The 17094-nt window shown below is 50.7% G+C and overlaps 1 protein-coding gene across 1 annotated transcript; it reads right to left on the reverse strand.

Annotated features, from left to right (window-relative positions):
• Nucleotides 1-980: 980 nt before the first annotated feature.
• On the reverse strand, nucleotides 981-16120 carry vipr1b (vasoactive intestinal peptide receptor 1b). The gene is made up of 14 exons (XM_042331732.1): nucleotides 16081-16120; nucleotides 15712-15792; nucleotides 12588-12690; nucleotides 9517-9624; nucleotides 8668-8771; nucleotides 7020-7117; nucleotides 6235-6367; nucleotides 5445-5598; nucleotides 4809-4869; nucleotides 4354-4420; nucleotides 3720-3811; nucleotides 3125-3254; nucleotides 1574-1615; nucleotides 981-1195 (listed from the first exon to the last, which is right to left on the reverse strand). Exons 1-14 carry the CDS (start codon nucleotides 16081-16083, stop codon nucleotides 1013-1015), a joined length of 1359 nt encoding a protein of 452 aa, XP_042187666.1. The 5' UTR covers nucleotides 16084-16120; the 3' UTR covers nucleotides 981-1012.
• Nucleotides 16121-17094: the final 974 nt, after the last annotated feature.

Below are 17094 nucleotides of genomic sequence, written 5' to 3' on the forward strand. Positions count from 1 at the left end.
GTAGAGGGTAGGGGGCTCGGTCGAAGAGGAGGTGTCTTGAGAAGTTTGGAAGAACTGTTGGAAGAGAATTCAAATTAAGGTTTGTTTTATGTACAAAACACATCGACATGAACTTTATTGACTTCACAGCTGGAGACTTGGAATGAACGCATTCAGAGTTGTTGCCAGAGCTCGCGATGTACAGGAGTGGCCACGGACATAGATTGTGGAGGTGTTTGGCATTTAAGAGAGCACGTAACTTCAACACACCGCTTGGCGCTTATAAATATTGGAACACAGACGTCCTACATTCAACTGGTTCATTATACACCATAGACGTGAGCACACATACACACACCAACACACACGCACCAACATACACACACACCAACACACACGCACACCAACACACACACACCAACACACACCCACGCACACACAAACACACATACACACACAGAGAATCAAGATAAAACCTTCTGACTTGGAGGCGAGAGTGCTTCCGACCGATATGGAATGCGCACTCTCTCCCTGGAGAGATTTTCTTATCTAATTGACTATATAATAATAATAATAATAATCTCGCCCACAAAACATTGTCAATTCACTTTACGGTGTAACCTGTGAAGTGATTTGAGACGTCTCGCAGACGTGATACGGAGCTGTATCAAATGCAAGGATTATTATTATTATTATTGTTGTTGGGTGGGGGTGGGATGGGGTGGTATGGGGTTGGATGGGGCGAGATGGGATGGGGTGGGGTGTGGTGGGATGGGATGGGGCGAGATGGGGTGGGATAGGGTTGGATGGGGCGAGATGGTGTGGGATGGGATGGGATGGGGTGGGATGGAGTGGGATAGGGTGGGATGGAGTGGGATAGGGTGGGATGGGGTGGGATGGAGTGGGAAGGGTGGGATGGATTGGGATGTGATGGAGTGGGATGGGATGGAGTGGAAGGGAGTGGGATGGGGTGGGAGGGGTGGGATGGAGTGGGAGGGGTGGGATGGGGGGCGGGGTTGGTAACTGCACAGCGCTAGACGATGGAAGACTCTGTGTGGAAGCTGAATGACGAGGCTTTGGGGCTGGATTTGGAGAGCATGGAGATCTGTGTGGCACAGCTGGCATTGCTGTTGCAGGGCTGGTGGTACTTCATGCCTGTGCCCAGGTACTTCTCAATGTGCCAACGCCTCCACTTCCTCCTCAGCTCCGACTGAACCTGGGGTAGGGGGCAACAAACAGGGAAGGGGTGAGGCGGGTGGGGGGGTGGTGGTGCGGTGGGGAGGGAGGTTACTAACTGCTCCAATTCACTTCCAGTCACTTTCATCCTGAGACAATACATCTTGATATTCAACCAGCAGGAAGGCGACATCGGACCCTGGTTACTTGGTTTAAAATACCATCTCAAGAAGTGTTGGGGGTCACCTTTCTCCCCCCCCCCCCCACCACACCCTCCCCAGCCCGCTCTGCTCAAACCCTCAGCCCGTGGACCCAGCCAACAGCGTTAAACGGCGAGGCACGTCCTCCCGGCGCGAAGGGCGCCGTGCGATTGTGAACGGCGTTGTATTTACAGAGATACCCGTCTGGTGCTTCTTACCTCTCCATTCAGGAAGCAGTACAGGACGGCCACGACACAGCCCTGCGAAGAGTGAAGAGCAATATCGGTTATTGGCAACTCGCTCAGTGTCAGCTGATGCTCCAGGCCAGTGCTGGGGATGGGGGTGGGGGGAGAGGGTGGGGGGAGCACCGCCAGAGGTGCCGTCCTTCGGATGAGATGTTAACCCGAGCTCCCGTCTGCCCCGGTTCAGGTTAAATAATCCCATCTCTTCTCCAGTACCTTCTCCATCATCCACCTCAACAGGCAGACACAACCTCGGTTTAAGTGTCCGAAGACACTCCCCACCTCCAACAGAGCAGCTCCACCACCCCCCCCCCACTCCCCACCCCACAACCCCCCCCCTCTTCCCCCTCCCACTCCCCACCCCACCCCACCCTCCCCAAAGGAGGAGAGAAGCTTTGAAAGCGAGGACGAGGATTTTGAACTGAAAAATCGGCCTGTGGTTGATCCCACAATCTTCTGACCCGGAGGCAAAGAGCTTTGCTGTTCAACCGTGAAGACGTCTCAATATTTCTCCTTACAAAAAAATGCTCTCAAATGCCGAGAGGTTTGGTTTGACTTTGCCTGGAACCAGACTATAAATAATAATAATAATAATAATAATAATCCCGGCATTTGACACAGCGCCTTATCACGTCTTCGAGACGTCTCAAAGCGCTTCACAGGATACACTGTAAAATGAATTGACTGTGTGTTTTGTGGGCGAAACGCGGCGGCCGACTGCGCACAGCAGCGTCCCCACAAACAGCCGCGGGTTGAGCGACCAAATTATTATTATTTTTAAAATTTTATCTTGAAGGGATTATCATCCCCGGGAAAAGCGATCCGCCCAGCGACTAACAACCGGGTTCCTACTGACGTGTGTGTGTGTGTGTGTGTGTGGAGTGAGGAAACTTGCCCAATGTCTCGCCCTGACCCGGCCGAGAGTCGAACCCCGGGTCCTCTCGCTCGCGAGGCGAGGGCTCTAACAGGACATACAGGACTTCGAGACGGAATGCTGTCAGTAAATGATTAAAGGATTGAAAGTCGAACCACCTTAACCCAACGCAATGGGTGGCCCAATACAAATGCTTGTTTTGTGGTTTATTTGGTTTTCATTGGATAAATACGATCCCAAATGTTATATTTACTATTTGCCGGAATGAGGAGTGGGTTGTGTGATTTGTGCCGTGTTATTTATCTACCAACGCCCTTGATTGCGTGTGTGTGTGTGTGTGTGCGTGTGTGTGTGTATGTGTCAGCGTTGGGAGAATTAACAGGTGGTCAAACTGCTTGCATTGTGGCTCAGTGAGTGAGCTAAGGCCATCTCCATGGGAGCCACGATACAGAGGGTTACCATCGACCGTGGGGTTGAACCCTAACAGCAACGTAACCAGTGGGGAATGAAACCCCTCGTGATGTAGAGTGTGTCTTTACGCCGCAAGGCATTACGCTACGCTAACTCCCTGCTTGAGGTAGGGAGGAGCAAGAGGGTGGAGGGGGCTTTAAAGGTCAGGACAAGGATAAAGTGCGACTCTCTCTCTCTCTCACCTGAAATGACCCCAGGATGAGATCAAACACCAGCTTGAACTCCACTTTGAAGTTGTCGGGGAAGAACGCAAACACGATGTAATTCAGCCCAAACAGAGGAATCAGTAAGAGAGTTGACTTCGCTAATCTCCTGTTAATAAGAGAGAGAGAGAGAGGGAGAGAGACGCCCATGAGAACAAAGATCCTTCAGACCCGACCTCTGATCTCTGCCCACTTCATGTCCCCGTGGCTTACCCACCCCACCATCATCAGACCGGCTTTCAGCTGCTCTGTCCCTGGTCTCCCTCCCTCCATTCATAGTCCATCTCAAGGCCACTGTATTCAATGTAAGTTGTTGCAACAACAACAACTTGTATTTACACAGGCCCCTTTCACTTCAGGAGGATGTCCCAAGGGGTGCCGGAGAGTTTTAGGGTTTGCATTTGACCAGCTGGGGGTTGGAATTGGGGGTTGGGGGTGGGTGGAGGGCAGGAGGGGTGGAGGCGGGAAGATGACCGAAGGCACGGACACAGAGAAAGGTCTTGAGATGAGCCTTGAAGGAGGCGTAGTCGAGCCGGGACATGAAGAAAGACAGCGCGAGGCTGGTTTTACTTACGAGTATTGACTGGACTCACTGGGTCCGATGTCCAGGGAGTGTAGCTTCTGTACCAGGATTCGGATGATACCGATAAAGAGAATAAAGTTTACCTGGAGAGGCAAAAACACCAGGACGTAAGAATTTGCTGGACATAAGAAGATCAAGGTCCATCTCATCCCTTCCACCGTCCTGGCAGTGGCTTGCACATGTCACGTCAGGCCTCGCACCAAGCTATCCATCTTCAACGTCTTCGAGGCGTCTCAAAGAGCTTCACGGAATATACCGTAAAGTGTAGTGACTGTGTGTTTTGTGGGCGAAACGCGGAAGCCGATTGCTCACAGCAGCGTCCCCCACAAACAGGTCGTGGATTGGTTTATTATTATTTTTGTTTTGAAGGGATTAGTACCCCGCGGAAAAGCAATCCACCAATCCACTGACAACCAGGTTCCTACATTAAAGCGAGTGCGCGCGTGTGTGTGTGTGTGTGGAGTAAGGAAACTTGCCCAACGTTTCACTCCTGCCCGGGAATCGAACCCAGGCCCTCTCGCTTGCGAGGCGAGGGCTCTAACCCCTGAGCTACAGGGACTCCACTGTGAGAAGATTATCATCACATCAAATACAGGTTGAAACCAGCGGCGTGGGTCTGCCTTACCAAAAGGGATATTAAGATCGGGCCTTTGATGATCCACCAGAATGGAGATTCAATGGTGTCCCAACATCTGGAAAACATATACAACCGCTTCAATATCCCTCAGCGAACAGAAGGTCTACAGTAATATTAAGCCTCGCATTTGATACTGCGCCTTATCGCGTCTTCGAGACGTCTCAAAGCGCTTCACGGTATATAATGCTGTAAAGTGAATTAACTATATTTTGTGGGCGAAACGCGGCAGCCAGTCCCGGCCAACAATTCCCCCCAATAATATTCGACCGTTTTTACATGGTTGTTGGGGGGACGTTGCTGTGCGCAATTGGCTCCTGCTATTGACCCACGGAGCCAGCTCAGTCCCAAGGAGACCCCACTTCCTCCCACTCCCCCAACCCCCTCTCCCCCCCCCTCCCTCCACCCCCAAACTCCTGGAAGAATAGAAGAGGCTGATATCTTACCCAATGTTGTCGAAATGAAATCTGGTGATGGACCAGGTGGTGATAAACAGCGTTGGGGACCCTGTGGATAATTACAAAAAAATTGCTTTCGATCAGAATTTCGCTGCCTGCGATTTTCCTACGCCCGTTTCCTACGCTAGGAGGAGAATCCCAAGCTCAGCGGTTAGAGCGCTCGCCTCACAAGCGAGAGGACCCGGGTTCGATTCCCGAATCGGGACGAAACCTTCGACAAGTTTCCTGACTCCACACCCACCCCCGCCTCTGCTTACCCAGCGGTAAGTAGAAACCTGGTAGTTAAGTCAATTGGCGGATGGCTTTTTGGGGGACAATAATCCCTCGAAAAAAATAGGACAATTTGGTCACTCAGTCCCCGACATTTCCTGGGATATTGGCTGCCTTGTTTCGCCCCCAAAATACGCTGCTAATTCACTTTACAGTATATCCTGTGAAGCGCTTTGAGAGAGAGAGAGACTCCCTTCGAATAGTGCCGCAGGATCTTTAGGTCCACCTGGACAGGCCTCGGTTTAACGTCTCGCCTGTAGGACGTGGGGGATGGAACCCACAACCTTCTGGCTCAGAGGCTACCCGCTGCGCCAGGCTGGCAAACTAATGACAGAGAGCGAGGCGGGTACGTACCCCAGCCGATCACGATGTACCACCAGAAGTACTTCTTCTCTGAGAAGAACGAGATGACTAGCAGCGTGTGCAGGTACAAGCCTTCTACCAGCAGCCAGAAGAAGTTGGCCATGATACAGTACTGGAAGAAAACCATGGCAACCTTACAGCCGACCTGAAACCGAAAGGGAGCGAGAATTCAGTCCGGGTTGAAGCCGTAATATTCAAGAGAAAGCGGATTACTTTCGAAATATCTCGGGCCAATTTTACGTACTGATCTCCTGCTCGTGAAGTCCTGCAGCTCAGAGAGCTCGCCTCGCAAGCCAGAGGACCTGGGCTTGTTTCCCCGGGAACACCCCCTACCATTTCAAGACCTTCTCACTCATCTACAAATCCCTTCACCTCCCGACCTCTCCGACCTGCTCTCTCTCCCCCACTCCGCCACCTTTTGCCTCCGCTCGTCCCAGCTCCGGCCTCCTGCTTGTCCCCCGTCCCCTCCTCTCCCCTCCACCTTCAGCCACTACACCCAGAAGCGTTGGAACTCTCTCCCCCTCTCAATCCCTCCGTCTCGACCCCTCCTTCCCCTCTTTTAGATCACGACTGAAGTCCTTCCTCTTTGACCGTGCTTACGGTCACCTCCTGCCCCCCCCCTACCCCCCCCACCCCCCCACCGGCTGGGTGTCAAGCTCCACCATTGTTAAGCGCTCCGAGACTCTGTCTCCGTGTGTGTAAATGCAAGTTGTTGTTCTTACTGCTGCTGCAGAGTTAACGATTGGGGACAAATCCCTATTTCCCGCTCCACTTCACGTACCGAAGTCACGAAGCAGTGATCTGACTCCTCGTTCTCAAACAGGACAAAGTCCTTGATAAAGACTGCGATGGCCCTCAGCATGAAGGACATGAACAGGTGCATGTGGATGTAGTTCCTGGTACAATGCAGCTTCCTACAACAACAACAACAACATCATCAACAACAACAACAACACATTATTTGTAAAGTGCCTTTCACGTCGGGCGGCCAATAATAATAATTATAATAATAATAATAATCCCGGCATTTGACACAGCGCCTCATCACGTCATCGAGACGTCTCAAAGCGCTTCACAGGATAGACGGTAAAGTGAATTGACTGCGCATTTGTGGGCGAAATGGTCAGGGATTTGGACCTGAGCTGAGGGTTGGGATCAGGAGGGGGTGGAGGGCCGGGAGGGTGGAGGGATTGGAGGGTGACAAAGGCACGATCGAAGAGGAGGGCCTTGAAATGGGAAGAGATGGGTGGGAAGCCTCTGTTTGGAGATGATTATAAACACTTAGGGACTCAATAGGTTAGATCCAGAGAAGCTATTTGCTCTGGTGAGGAAATCCAGAAGAAGGGCATCATCTTAAAGTGAGTTACTGGTAGGAGTGAAACTATTTCTTTCCCGCAAAGGGTTGCGGAAATCTGGAAGGAAGGGGTGAGCAAAAGTGGGAATGAAGTAAAGCTGAGAGAAAAGAGGGAGAGATAAGGGCAAAAGAGGTTAAATTGGCAGAAGAAGGAGATAATGTCCCACTTCTGCGCTTGTGCGTGAGATGAGTGAGTGGAGGTTCCTTCTCACCTGAAGATACAAAGAATGCTCATAGCTGCCGTCAGGGAAAAGAGAGACAAGCTGTAGCCAACCGTGTAGCCTATCTTCACGGCTCCATAAAATATTCTCTGCGGGCGAAAAAGAAATGTATTGATTGACTCTTATATGTTATTTTTAGCTCTCCATCCAACAACAATAACAACTTCCATTTATATAGCGCCTTTAACTGGTTAGACTTCAGCAGTTACTCCCAACGCACACTCTGGGCTCCCCTCACCCCCCCCCCCACCCCCCCTCAAGCCTTGGCTCTCGCCAACCTGTGCCTAATGCTCTCCGGAATTAGGTAAACAGGTGCGTCCCTCCAGAGAGAGAGAAAGGAGGGAGAGAGAGCGAGAGAGAGAGAGAGAGTGAAAGAGAGAGTATTCCATTCCGACAATCTATCTCTGGGATTCCCACGTGTCGTTGGGAGGTCTGGAATTCTCAGTTGGGTTTGGAGACTCTTAAGCGACGGTGACGGGTTTCCACGTGTGTCAGACACCCACCGGTTGACTCCCAAAAATTGGCAGAGTTACAGTAAAACTCTGAGACGCTACCACTCGTAAAGGGCACTATAAAGCTTTGTGGTGTAGTGGTTAGAGCATTCGCCTCTCAAGCCGGAGGACCTAAGTCTGATTCCCGGTCAAGGCGTAACGCCTCTGTTGACCTAGCGGTAAGTTGGAACCCGGTTGTGATTTGATTGGCGATTGCTTTCTGGAGTAATAATCCCTTCAAATAAATAAATAATAATAATAAATCGGTCACTCAATCCACGGCTGTTTGTGGGGACGCTGCCGGGCGCAATTAGACTGCCGCATTTCGCTCACAAAACACACCGTCACTACACTTTGCGGCGTAGCCCGTGAAGCGCTTTGAGACGTCTCAATGACGCGATACGGCGCTGGGTCGAGTGCGAGGATTATGACCATTAACGGGGGCATAGCGCTCGACAGTCGACAGACTCACAACGAAAATTTGCCAGACTCTGTGCCTTCCACTCCCCCACGACTCAGTTAAAGCTGAACCCGAGTCTAACCTTATAGACAGACAAAAGCTGACAGTTCTCCAGCAATGGCTCCAGGTACCTCAATCAATTCGCTGGAAGAATTACTCATTTCTTGTGCATTCATCAGCAGTCGGGGGGGAGAACAGGTTTCAAAGGAGGGTGGGGGGGGGGATGTTTTCAATGCTAACGTGCAGCGCGGAGAGATTATTAAAAGGCTTTCTCCTGGCAGACCTTGACACCAGTATATTACCACTCTCAGCACAAAATAAAAGCTACTTTCTTCCTGTCTGGTAATCGAAGAGACCAGGAGATTTGTGTTAATTGGCATTGAATTTAACCCGCTGAGTCCCCTTCTCTGCGTTATTCAGCTACAAGTTCCTCCAAACCTCATTCACACGTAGCCGAGAGGTGATAATGGAGCTTTCAGCCTCCGCTCGCAAGAGAGAGGTCTCCAGTTCGATTCCTGGGTTAGTAATAATAATCATAATCCCTGCATTTGGTGTAGCGCCTCTCATCACGTCTTCCAGACGCCTCAAAGCGTTCTCGCCTCTGAGTCAGAAGGTTGTGGGCTCAAGACCAGAGCTTAGTCGGGAGAGGCTACGAGGGAATCGAATGACCTTAAGGTCGCTCACTGACCTGTTCCTCGGACGAGGTGATGTTGGCGTTGACCCTACAGGCGAGGAGGTAGGAGCGAGAGAGAGCAGTCCAGCCCTCGCTCGTACAGTTTCTGCTGACGTTGGCTGGAAGACAAGACGGAAAAAAACTTCACAGGTTCGGAAGCTCCACAAGCTGTAGGATCAAGCGATCAGTGGAGTGTCATTGAGACACAAAGAGAATCCATGGCTCCCCGGTATACAATACAGTTTATCTTCCCCCCAAAATTAAAAGAGTAATAATTTGGTCACTTCACTCCACGGCTGTTTGCGGGGATGTCGTCGGGCGCAATTGGCTGCTGCGCTTCGCCCACAAAACACACAGTCACTACACTTTACAGTGTGTCCTGTGAAGCGCTTTGAAACGTCTCGAAGACGTGATAAGGCGCTGTGTCAAATGCCAGGATTATTATTATTATTATTATTATTATTATTATTATTATTATTATTCAGAGTATTTCACGTATGGAGCCCGGAGTGTGCGATTCGGGGGTGACTGCTGGGGTCTAACCAGCTAAGCCCACAGGGCTTGGCCGTCGAGGGCGCTGTCTGGCCAAGCTTTCCCGCTGCTTGTCCAGCGAGGACCACCCAACCACCCGTTAGTCAGGGCTTTGGCTCGGAAGGTGAACCAGGAGGGTTAAGGGCTGAGTGGGATGATTCCCAATGACTGGTCTGAATTCCACACACGTAACGGTAATTCCCATGTGTTGGCATGGGATGCTCACCTTCTCCCCAGAGGGACACAGACCACTTGCCCTCAGTCCGGAGAGGGTTAGCGAGGGTCGTTGTTGGACGTGGGTCCATTGCTGTGCGTCTCTTTAGTCGTACTCACCCTGAACGTCAAAGTACAGAGCCGATAACTGTGGACACGGAACCACCACCACCTCCCCAGTGTTAGCTGAGGGCCAGCATGTTATATTGTCCCACATTCCTGTACATCCTGAGGGGAGAGAGAGAGAGAGGAGGGAGGGAGGGAGGGAGGGAAGGAAGGAGGGAGGGAAGAAGGGAGGGTCAGCAATTCACATTCACACCTTGAGTCCCTGTAGCTCAGCGGTTCCAGCCCTCGCCTCGCAAGCGAGAGGACCCGGGTTGGATTCCCGGGGCAGGGAGAAACCTCGGGCAAGTTTCCTTGCTCCGCAGGCTTCTAGCGGTAAGTAGGAACCCGGTTGTTAGTCGATTGGCGGATCGCTTTCCGGGGGTAACCATAATCCCACCCTAAAAAACACTCAACCCACGACTGTTTGTGGGGACGCTGCTGTGTGCAATAGGCTGCCGCGTTTCACCCACAAATACACAGTCCCTACACTTTACAGTCTACTCCGTGAGGGGCTTTCAGACGTCTCATCAACATGATAGGACACGACATCAAACGCAAGGGTTATATATTGATTGAGTCCCAATTGTGTATTGCTGTCTAATGATTTTTCGCAGTGTTACTTTACCTTGTCCTGTTTTATGAATATATGTGGAAATCAAATCACACTGAGTAAACAATGTAAATTGATGATACATCTGTTCTCTTTGATGGCTGTATAATGTTTATTAATGCACCTGGTGGGTTGCAATTGATAGATAGATAGATAGATAGATAGATAGATAGATAGATAGATAGATAGATAGATAGATAGATAGATAGATAGATAGATAGATAGATAGATAGATAGATAGATAGATAGATAGATAGAGAGAGAGAGAGAGAGAGAGAGAGAGAGATAGATAGATAGATAGATAGATAGATAGATAGATAGATAGATAGATAGATAGATAGATAGATAGATAGATAGATAAGTGTTGATAAACTCTGTGTTTAAACTCCGCAAATAAATTCTGATAAGAATGCCGTGATGTGGGGAGATTAAAACTTCACAAGGGAGGTTTGGCGAACGAGGTCTCTTGAACACTTTGACGATTGGCAGATCGCTTTCCCTGGGGCAATGACCCCTTGGGGAAAAAAACCCCGCACACTTGGTCACTCAATCCACCTCTGCTTGTGGAGCAATTATCTGCCACGTTTCGCCCACAAACTGCGCAGTCAATCCAATTTTACTATCCACGATTCTGTGAAGCCCTTTAAGACCTCTCAACGACATGATGAGGCGCCGTATCAAGTGCAGGGATTATTATTATTACCACAATCTTATCACTGGAGCACAGCGACAGAATATTCAACCCAACGCAGCGCAGGAAAAATCCTCCCAAGTTTTTTTTTTTTGCTCTCCAAAGGCTGGAAGGTCCCCATAGACTTCAAAGATGCCACATCAAATGCAAGGATTCCTTCCACCTCCTCTGTAAGCAGCTATCCAATTTTCTTTGAAAATAATTTCCAACCTGGGTTGGAATTAAAGGGAATTATTCAGTCGCGGTTTTGAGAAGCTGGACAAACGCGTGTTTTTTGTGCGCGCGTGGAGTAAGGAAACTTCCCCAGCGTACCGCCCTGACCCGCCCGGGAATCGAACCCAGGTTCCTCTCGAGGGCTCTAACCACTGAGCTACAGGACTAATAATAATCCGAGGCCACAGGAGAGCCTCCGCGTCAGTGCTGTTGAAGTTGCCGGCAGCTCCCACCCTCCACGTTGAATGAGAGGCTTCCTTAAGATAAGTGACATGATTGCTCGGGGGTCTATTGACAATCTGACAGCTTTCCTCCGTCAGCCTCTCTGCCTGCTGCCCGGCTCTGCGTGTGTGCGCCAGCGTGTGCATGTGCAATGCTAAATGCACATCATTAACTTACACAATAAAGACAGGATCGTTCGTGCCTGTTGACAATTTCAGACAGTCTCAAACTCGAGGCCGAGTTCATCGTGGGTTTCGAGGGGGATGTGGACCGGTGTGTGGAGGATAGAGGCTTGAAGCGGGTGTGGGGATAGGACAGGGCAGTGGGATTGAATGGATAGCTTTCTCTGGGCAGTCAGGACAGACCTCGTACACTGAATGGGCTGCTTCAGTGCTGTTAATTTCTATGATTCTACGGTTAAACCCCTATATGTCCTGATGCTACTCATCAGCCTTGACATCTGACTTCCAGTCGTTTCAGCCACTAAGCCCTGAAGCTTTGGAACTCTCTCTCCCCCAATCCCTCCCTCCGCCTCACCCCCTCCTTCCCCTCTTTTAGATCACGACTGAGGACCTTTCTCTTCGACTGTGCTTACGGTCACCTCCTCTCTCCAACCCCAGCCCCCGCTTGGGGTCAAACTCCATCACTGTTAAGCGCTCCGAGACTCTGCCCCATGTGAAGGGCGCTGTATAAATACAAGTTATTATTGTTGTTGACTGCATTTCCTACCTGTCAACGATGCGTGTGTGCGTGTGTGTGTGTGTGTGCGTGTGCGTGTACGTGTCTGTTAACATGGAACTACACAGAGCGTTAAAACACATCAACATATTATTGGACGGATTGCTTTTCTGAGGCTAATAATCCCTCCAAAAAAAACACAAGAAAATTCGGTCCCTCAAACCACGACTGTTTGTGGGGCACTGCTGCGCTCAATGAATTGACTGCTGCGTTTGGCCCACAAAAACACACAGTCACTACACTTGGCAGTCTACTCCGTGAAGCGCTTTGAGACGTCTCAACGACGTGATAAGGCGTTATGTCAAATGGAAGGCTGATCGATCGGTCAGTCTGCCTCTCCACCAAAAGTATCGAGATGTACATAATAATAATAATAATAATAATAATAAATCCTATATATGATACGGCGCCTTATCACGTCTTTGAGATGTCTTAAAGCTTCACAGGATACATTGTGAAGTGAACCGACTGTGTGTTTTATTGGCGCGATCTCCTCTTGTGTGATGACTTTCTGATTATTTCCATCACCTATAGGATAGAGAGAAACACCCCCCTCCCCCCGCAGCCCCCCCCCCCCGCAGCCCCCCCACTCCCCCCCCCACACACACTCACCGTTGTGCAGGGTCTGATCCTCCAATTCTAAATCCCGGAGACATTCCGCTTGTCGCTGTTTGATCTCCAGGACAATGTCACACTCAGAATTCATCCCCAGGGTCTGGGAAACGGAAAATGACATTCAGAAACCGCTTCCTCTTCATTCACATCGTTTTTGGGGTCAGTCGGGGGGTGTCTGACACACGCGGAAACCCGTCACCGTCGCTTAAGAGTCTCCAAACCCCAACTGAGAATTCCAGACCTCCCAACGACACGTGGGAATCCCAGAGATAGATTGTCGGAATGGAATACACTCTCTCTCTCTCTATCTCTCTCTCTCCTTCTGTCTCTCTCTCCCTGGAGGGATGCATCCTGCTTACCTAATTCCAGAGAGTATTAGGCGCAGAGCCAAGGCTTGGGGTGGTGGTGGTGTGGGGGGGGGGGGAACCCAGAGTGTTGGGGGTAACTGCTGGAGTCTAACCGGCTAAAAGGTCTCGGTTTGCTACTGACAACGCTGTTCTTACGCTTTAAACAACCGTCCAAAAGGTGCAAAGTCCTCGGAGACCTACCTCTTTGACAGTGTTTTCGCTAATCTTTCGCCCACAAAAATACACAGTCAATTCACTTTACAGGAGAGTCCGTGCGGGGCTTTGAGACGTCTCGAAGACAGGATGAGGCGCTGTATCAAATGCCAGGATTGTCATTAAAACAATTGCTATCGATCTGCAGATGCAGATTTGAATTGCGTTGCAAAACTCGGAGTTTGATTGCTTTAAAAATCCACGCGTCAAACAGGAAAACCCTCAATCGTTAGTGTTAACTTCACGGCAGGAATTTTAAATAATAATAATAATAATAATAATAATCCTTGCATTGGATACAGCGCCTTATCGCGTCTCAAACCACTTCACAGGATACACCGCACAATGAATTGGCTGTATCCTCTGCGGGCGAAACCCGGCAGCCAATTGCGCCAACGGCACCCCACACAAACAGTCGTGGATTGAAGACCGCGTTTATTTATTTATCATTTATTTCTTTTCGAAGGGATTGTTATCCCTGGAAAGTCAGTCGATTAACAACCTGCTCCCTGCTGGGTAAGCAGGGGCGAGCCGAGGAAGGAAATTGCCTAAGGAATCTTTCTGCCCAGGAACCTCACTCCTCTCGCTTGCAAGGCGAGCGCTCTAACCCTTGAGCTTTTATACGACTCCCGTGACTCCTTCTAACACAAAGTCTGCAGAGCGCGAGATAAAAAGAGAGCGAGAGAGAGAGAGAGAGATGAGAGAGAGAAAGAGTGACCCCCCGCCCTCCCCTCCACCTGCCCTCTCTCCGCGCTATGATGAACAGTTATTGTTCATGAGTTCACTCCGCTCATCTGCTGCAGAAATTCTGATTGAAAACCCGGGTCCCCCGGACGCGAGTTAAAACACACAGAAACGTAGAACGAAGACACTTTCAAGGGTTGGATCCGGGTTGTAACGCGAGGATCTTGAAGCCACTGAAAACCCGATGGGAGCAGTTGATAGGATTCTTCGTTGGGGAGCTCTAAGTCGATCTGTCTCCGCTCTCTGGAAATGCATCCCTCCTTCCCTCCTTCCCTCCTTCCCTCCCCTCATTCAAAGACGATCTCCTCGACCTGAACCGTGCAATGAAAGTGCAAATTGTATTGCCTTCTAATGCTAATTTCGCTGGCGAAACACGACGGCCGATTTGCCCGGTAAAAAAGTTCCGCAATCAGCCGTGAGGTGAGTGACCGATTTCACCGGGGGAATGGTCGGCCAGGACACGGGGAGGGGGGGCGAGGGGGGGAAAGGGGTCACAGGGTTCCTTTAGCGTCAACACTGCGCAATGGAGGGTTCAGTCCGGACTGCGAGGTGAGCTCAAAGACCCCGAGGTGGGGCTCGAGCCCCACAACTTTTTGTCTGAGAGGCGAGAGAGAGAGAATCATTTTTTTCGACTTGTTGATTGGGAAAAAAAAAGGTGTCAACCCGGCTCAGTGGGTAGCTCTCGCTCTCGCTCTCTCTCTCTCGCTCTCGCTCTCTCTCTCTCTCTCTCTCGCTCTCTCTCTCTCGCTCTCTCTCTCTCGCCTCTGAGTCGGAAGGCTGTGGGTTCAACCCCCGCCCCCACCCACCACAAGTCGGGACTTTGATCCATGTTGACCTGCTCGAGGCTGTCTCGTCAACACAGCGCCTCGGGACGCGAAAGGCGCTTTATAAATGTAAACTTGTACAGCATTGTCCCGCTGGGAAGAGGGTGGTGGGGGGGGGGTCGGGGGTGGATGGGGGGGCGGGGGGTGCTGGGGGGGAGACAGGACTGGACAGGACTTTAAAGATCCTGCAGCGCTACTCTAAAAAGGGAAGGGAGATTCTCTCTCTCTCTTTCTCTCCCCCTCTCTCTCCCTCTCTCTCTCCCTCTCTCTCTCGTTAACAACGTGAGATGACTATCGATTGCGATTAATAAGCATTTTGGTCCTTAACATTCGCAACAGACACCACGACAACTTGCGTTTAAACACAGCCCCCTTCGCGCTGGAAAAAATCCCGGAAATAAGTATATTTGACATAAATATATTTATTTTAAACGGTCTCTCGGAGGGTTTCACGGTGGCGGAGCTCGATGCTGAGCCAGTTGGAGGGTGGAGGGGGGGGTGGGGTGGTGTGGGGGGGAAAGGCGACCGTAGGCTCAGTCGGTCGGTGAGATGGGTCTTTGAGCGCGAACTGAAATCGGGTTCGAGAGAGGGAGAGGGATGGGTGGGTGGTGGAGGGGTGTCGGGCTGTAAGGCGAAGCGATTGAGGGAGAGAGTTCCACACAGCTTCGGAGCGCGGTGGTCGCCAATGGTCGGGCGGAGGTTCTTGGGGGGTGGGGGGGTGGGGGGGAACGAGGAGGAGGTCGGAAGGAGACGGTGGAGCGGAGGCAGCGGGTGGCGGGTTAATAACAATCCTCACATTTAATAATCAGAATAATAATCTTTGCATTCGCTACGGCGCTTCATCGCGTCTTCGAGACGCCTCAAAGCGCTTCGCGGGAGATATATTGGATATCAAAAGTAAATACGTTTAAAAAAATTAACCCCCACCCCCCCCCCCCACCCCCACACACACCCTCCCACACACACCCCCTCCCAAAATACAGAGCCACTCACTGATGTCACTGTCACCCAACAGTGGATGAGGAGAGCAGAGTGGACAGATAGCTTCATTTGTCCGGGGCGCAAGCAGTTGATCTGCAGAGAGAAAGAGAGGGAGAGAGATAGAGACAAGAGATAGATAGATAGAGATAGAGATAGAGAGAGAGACAAGAGATAGACAGAGAGAGAGCGACAAGAGATAGATAGATAGATAGAGAGAGAGAGAGAGACAAGAGATAGACACAGAGAGAGAGAGAGATGAGGACTGGCTAACTGACTGGTTCAGTCGCTGCTCTCTTCTCCCTCCCTCCCTCCCTCTCTCCCTCCCTCCCTCCCTCCCTCTCTCACACACACGCGCTGGGAATAAAGCAATCAGTCACCTACCATAACAGAACTATCTTCCTCTCAAATCCGCATACCCGCTGCCTATCAGTATTTTTTATTGTTCCTCGGAGCCCGATAGGGAAAGGCGAAGCAGAGAGAGCGAGCGAGAGAGAGAGAGAGAGAGAGAGAACTCTGAACCCCTTTATTCTGGTGCCAACAAAAAAAAGTCTCGCCACCCACCCACACACACACACACACACACACACACTTTCTAAAATACTTCTGATCTGATCTGCCAATTGGCACAGAGACTCACTCCTCTCTCTCTCTCTCTTGCGCTCTCTCTCTCTCTCTCGCTCTCTCTCTCTCTCTCTCTCTCTGTATTGACTGAGCTCCCTGTTGGCACAACTTGTCTCTTTCTGGACTAAGCAATAGCTTGTGTCACACACACACACACACGCGCGCACACGCAGGCAATTGTGTGTGTGTTTGTGTGTATGGGGGTAAGGAACACAAGTTAGTGATTGCTTGACAATGTCAGGGCTCCGGGGTGGGGTCCAACAGGTAAAGAGGTCTCCCACAGGTCCCTCCCTCCTCTTTCCCATCGCCCGCAAAATACAGAGTCAATTCACTTTATTATTATTTTATAATGAGAACAATCCTCCCGGCACTTGACACGGGGCCTTATCGCATCTTTGAGACGTCTCAAAGCGCTTCGCGGGATACGCTGTAAAGTGAATCTACTGCGTGTTTTGTGGGCGAAACGCGGCGGCCGATTGCGCACAGCAGCGTCCCCCGCAAACAGCCGCGGGTCGAGTGGCCAAATTATTATTTATTTTTTAATAAAAGGCCCTGGAAAAAGCGATCCCCCAATCGACTGACAACCGGGTTCCCACTGACTGCCGGTAAACAGAGGCGTGTGTGTGTGTGTGTGAGTGTGGAGTGAGGAAACTTGCCCAATGTCTCGCCCTGACCGGCCGTGGGCACACATAAAGCAGCCCATGAGTTCGTGCCCTGCAACGTCGATGGATACCGCGTTGACTTGGTGCTGTTCTTCTCCGAGCCAAGGCCCGG

This window comes from Callorhinchus milii, unplaced genomic scaffold (genome assembly GCF_018977255.1).
Source record: "Callorhinchus milii isolate IMCB2004 unplaced genomic scaffold, IMCB_Cmil_1.0 Scaffold2, whole genome shotgun sequence".
In the NCBI taxonomy this organism is placed as follows: domain Eukaryota; kingdom Metazoa; phylum Chordata; class Chondrichthyes; order Chimaeriformes; family Callorhinchidae; genus Callorhinchus; species Callorhinchus milii.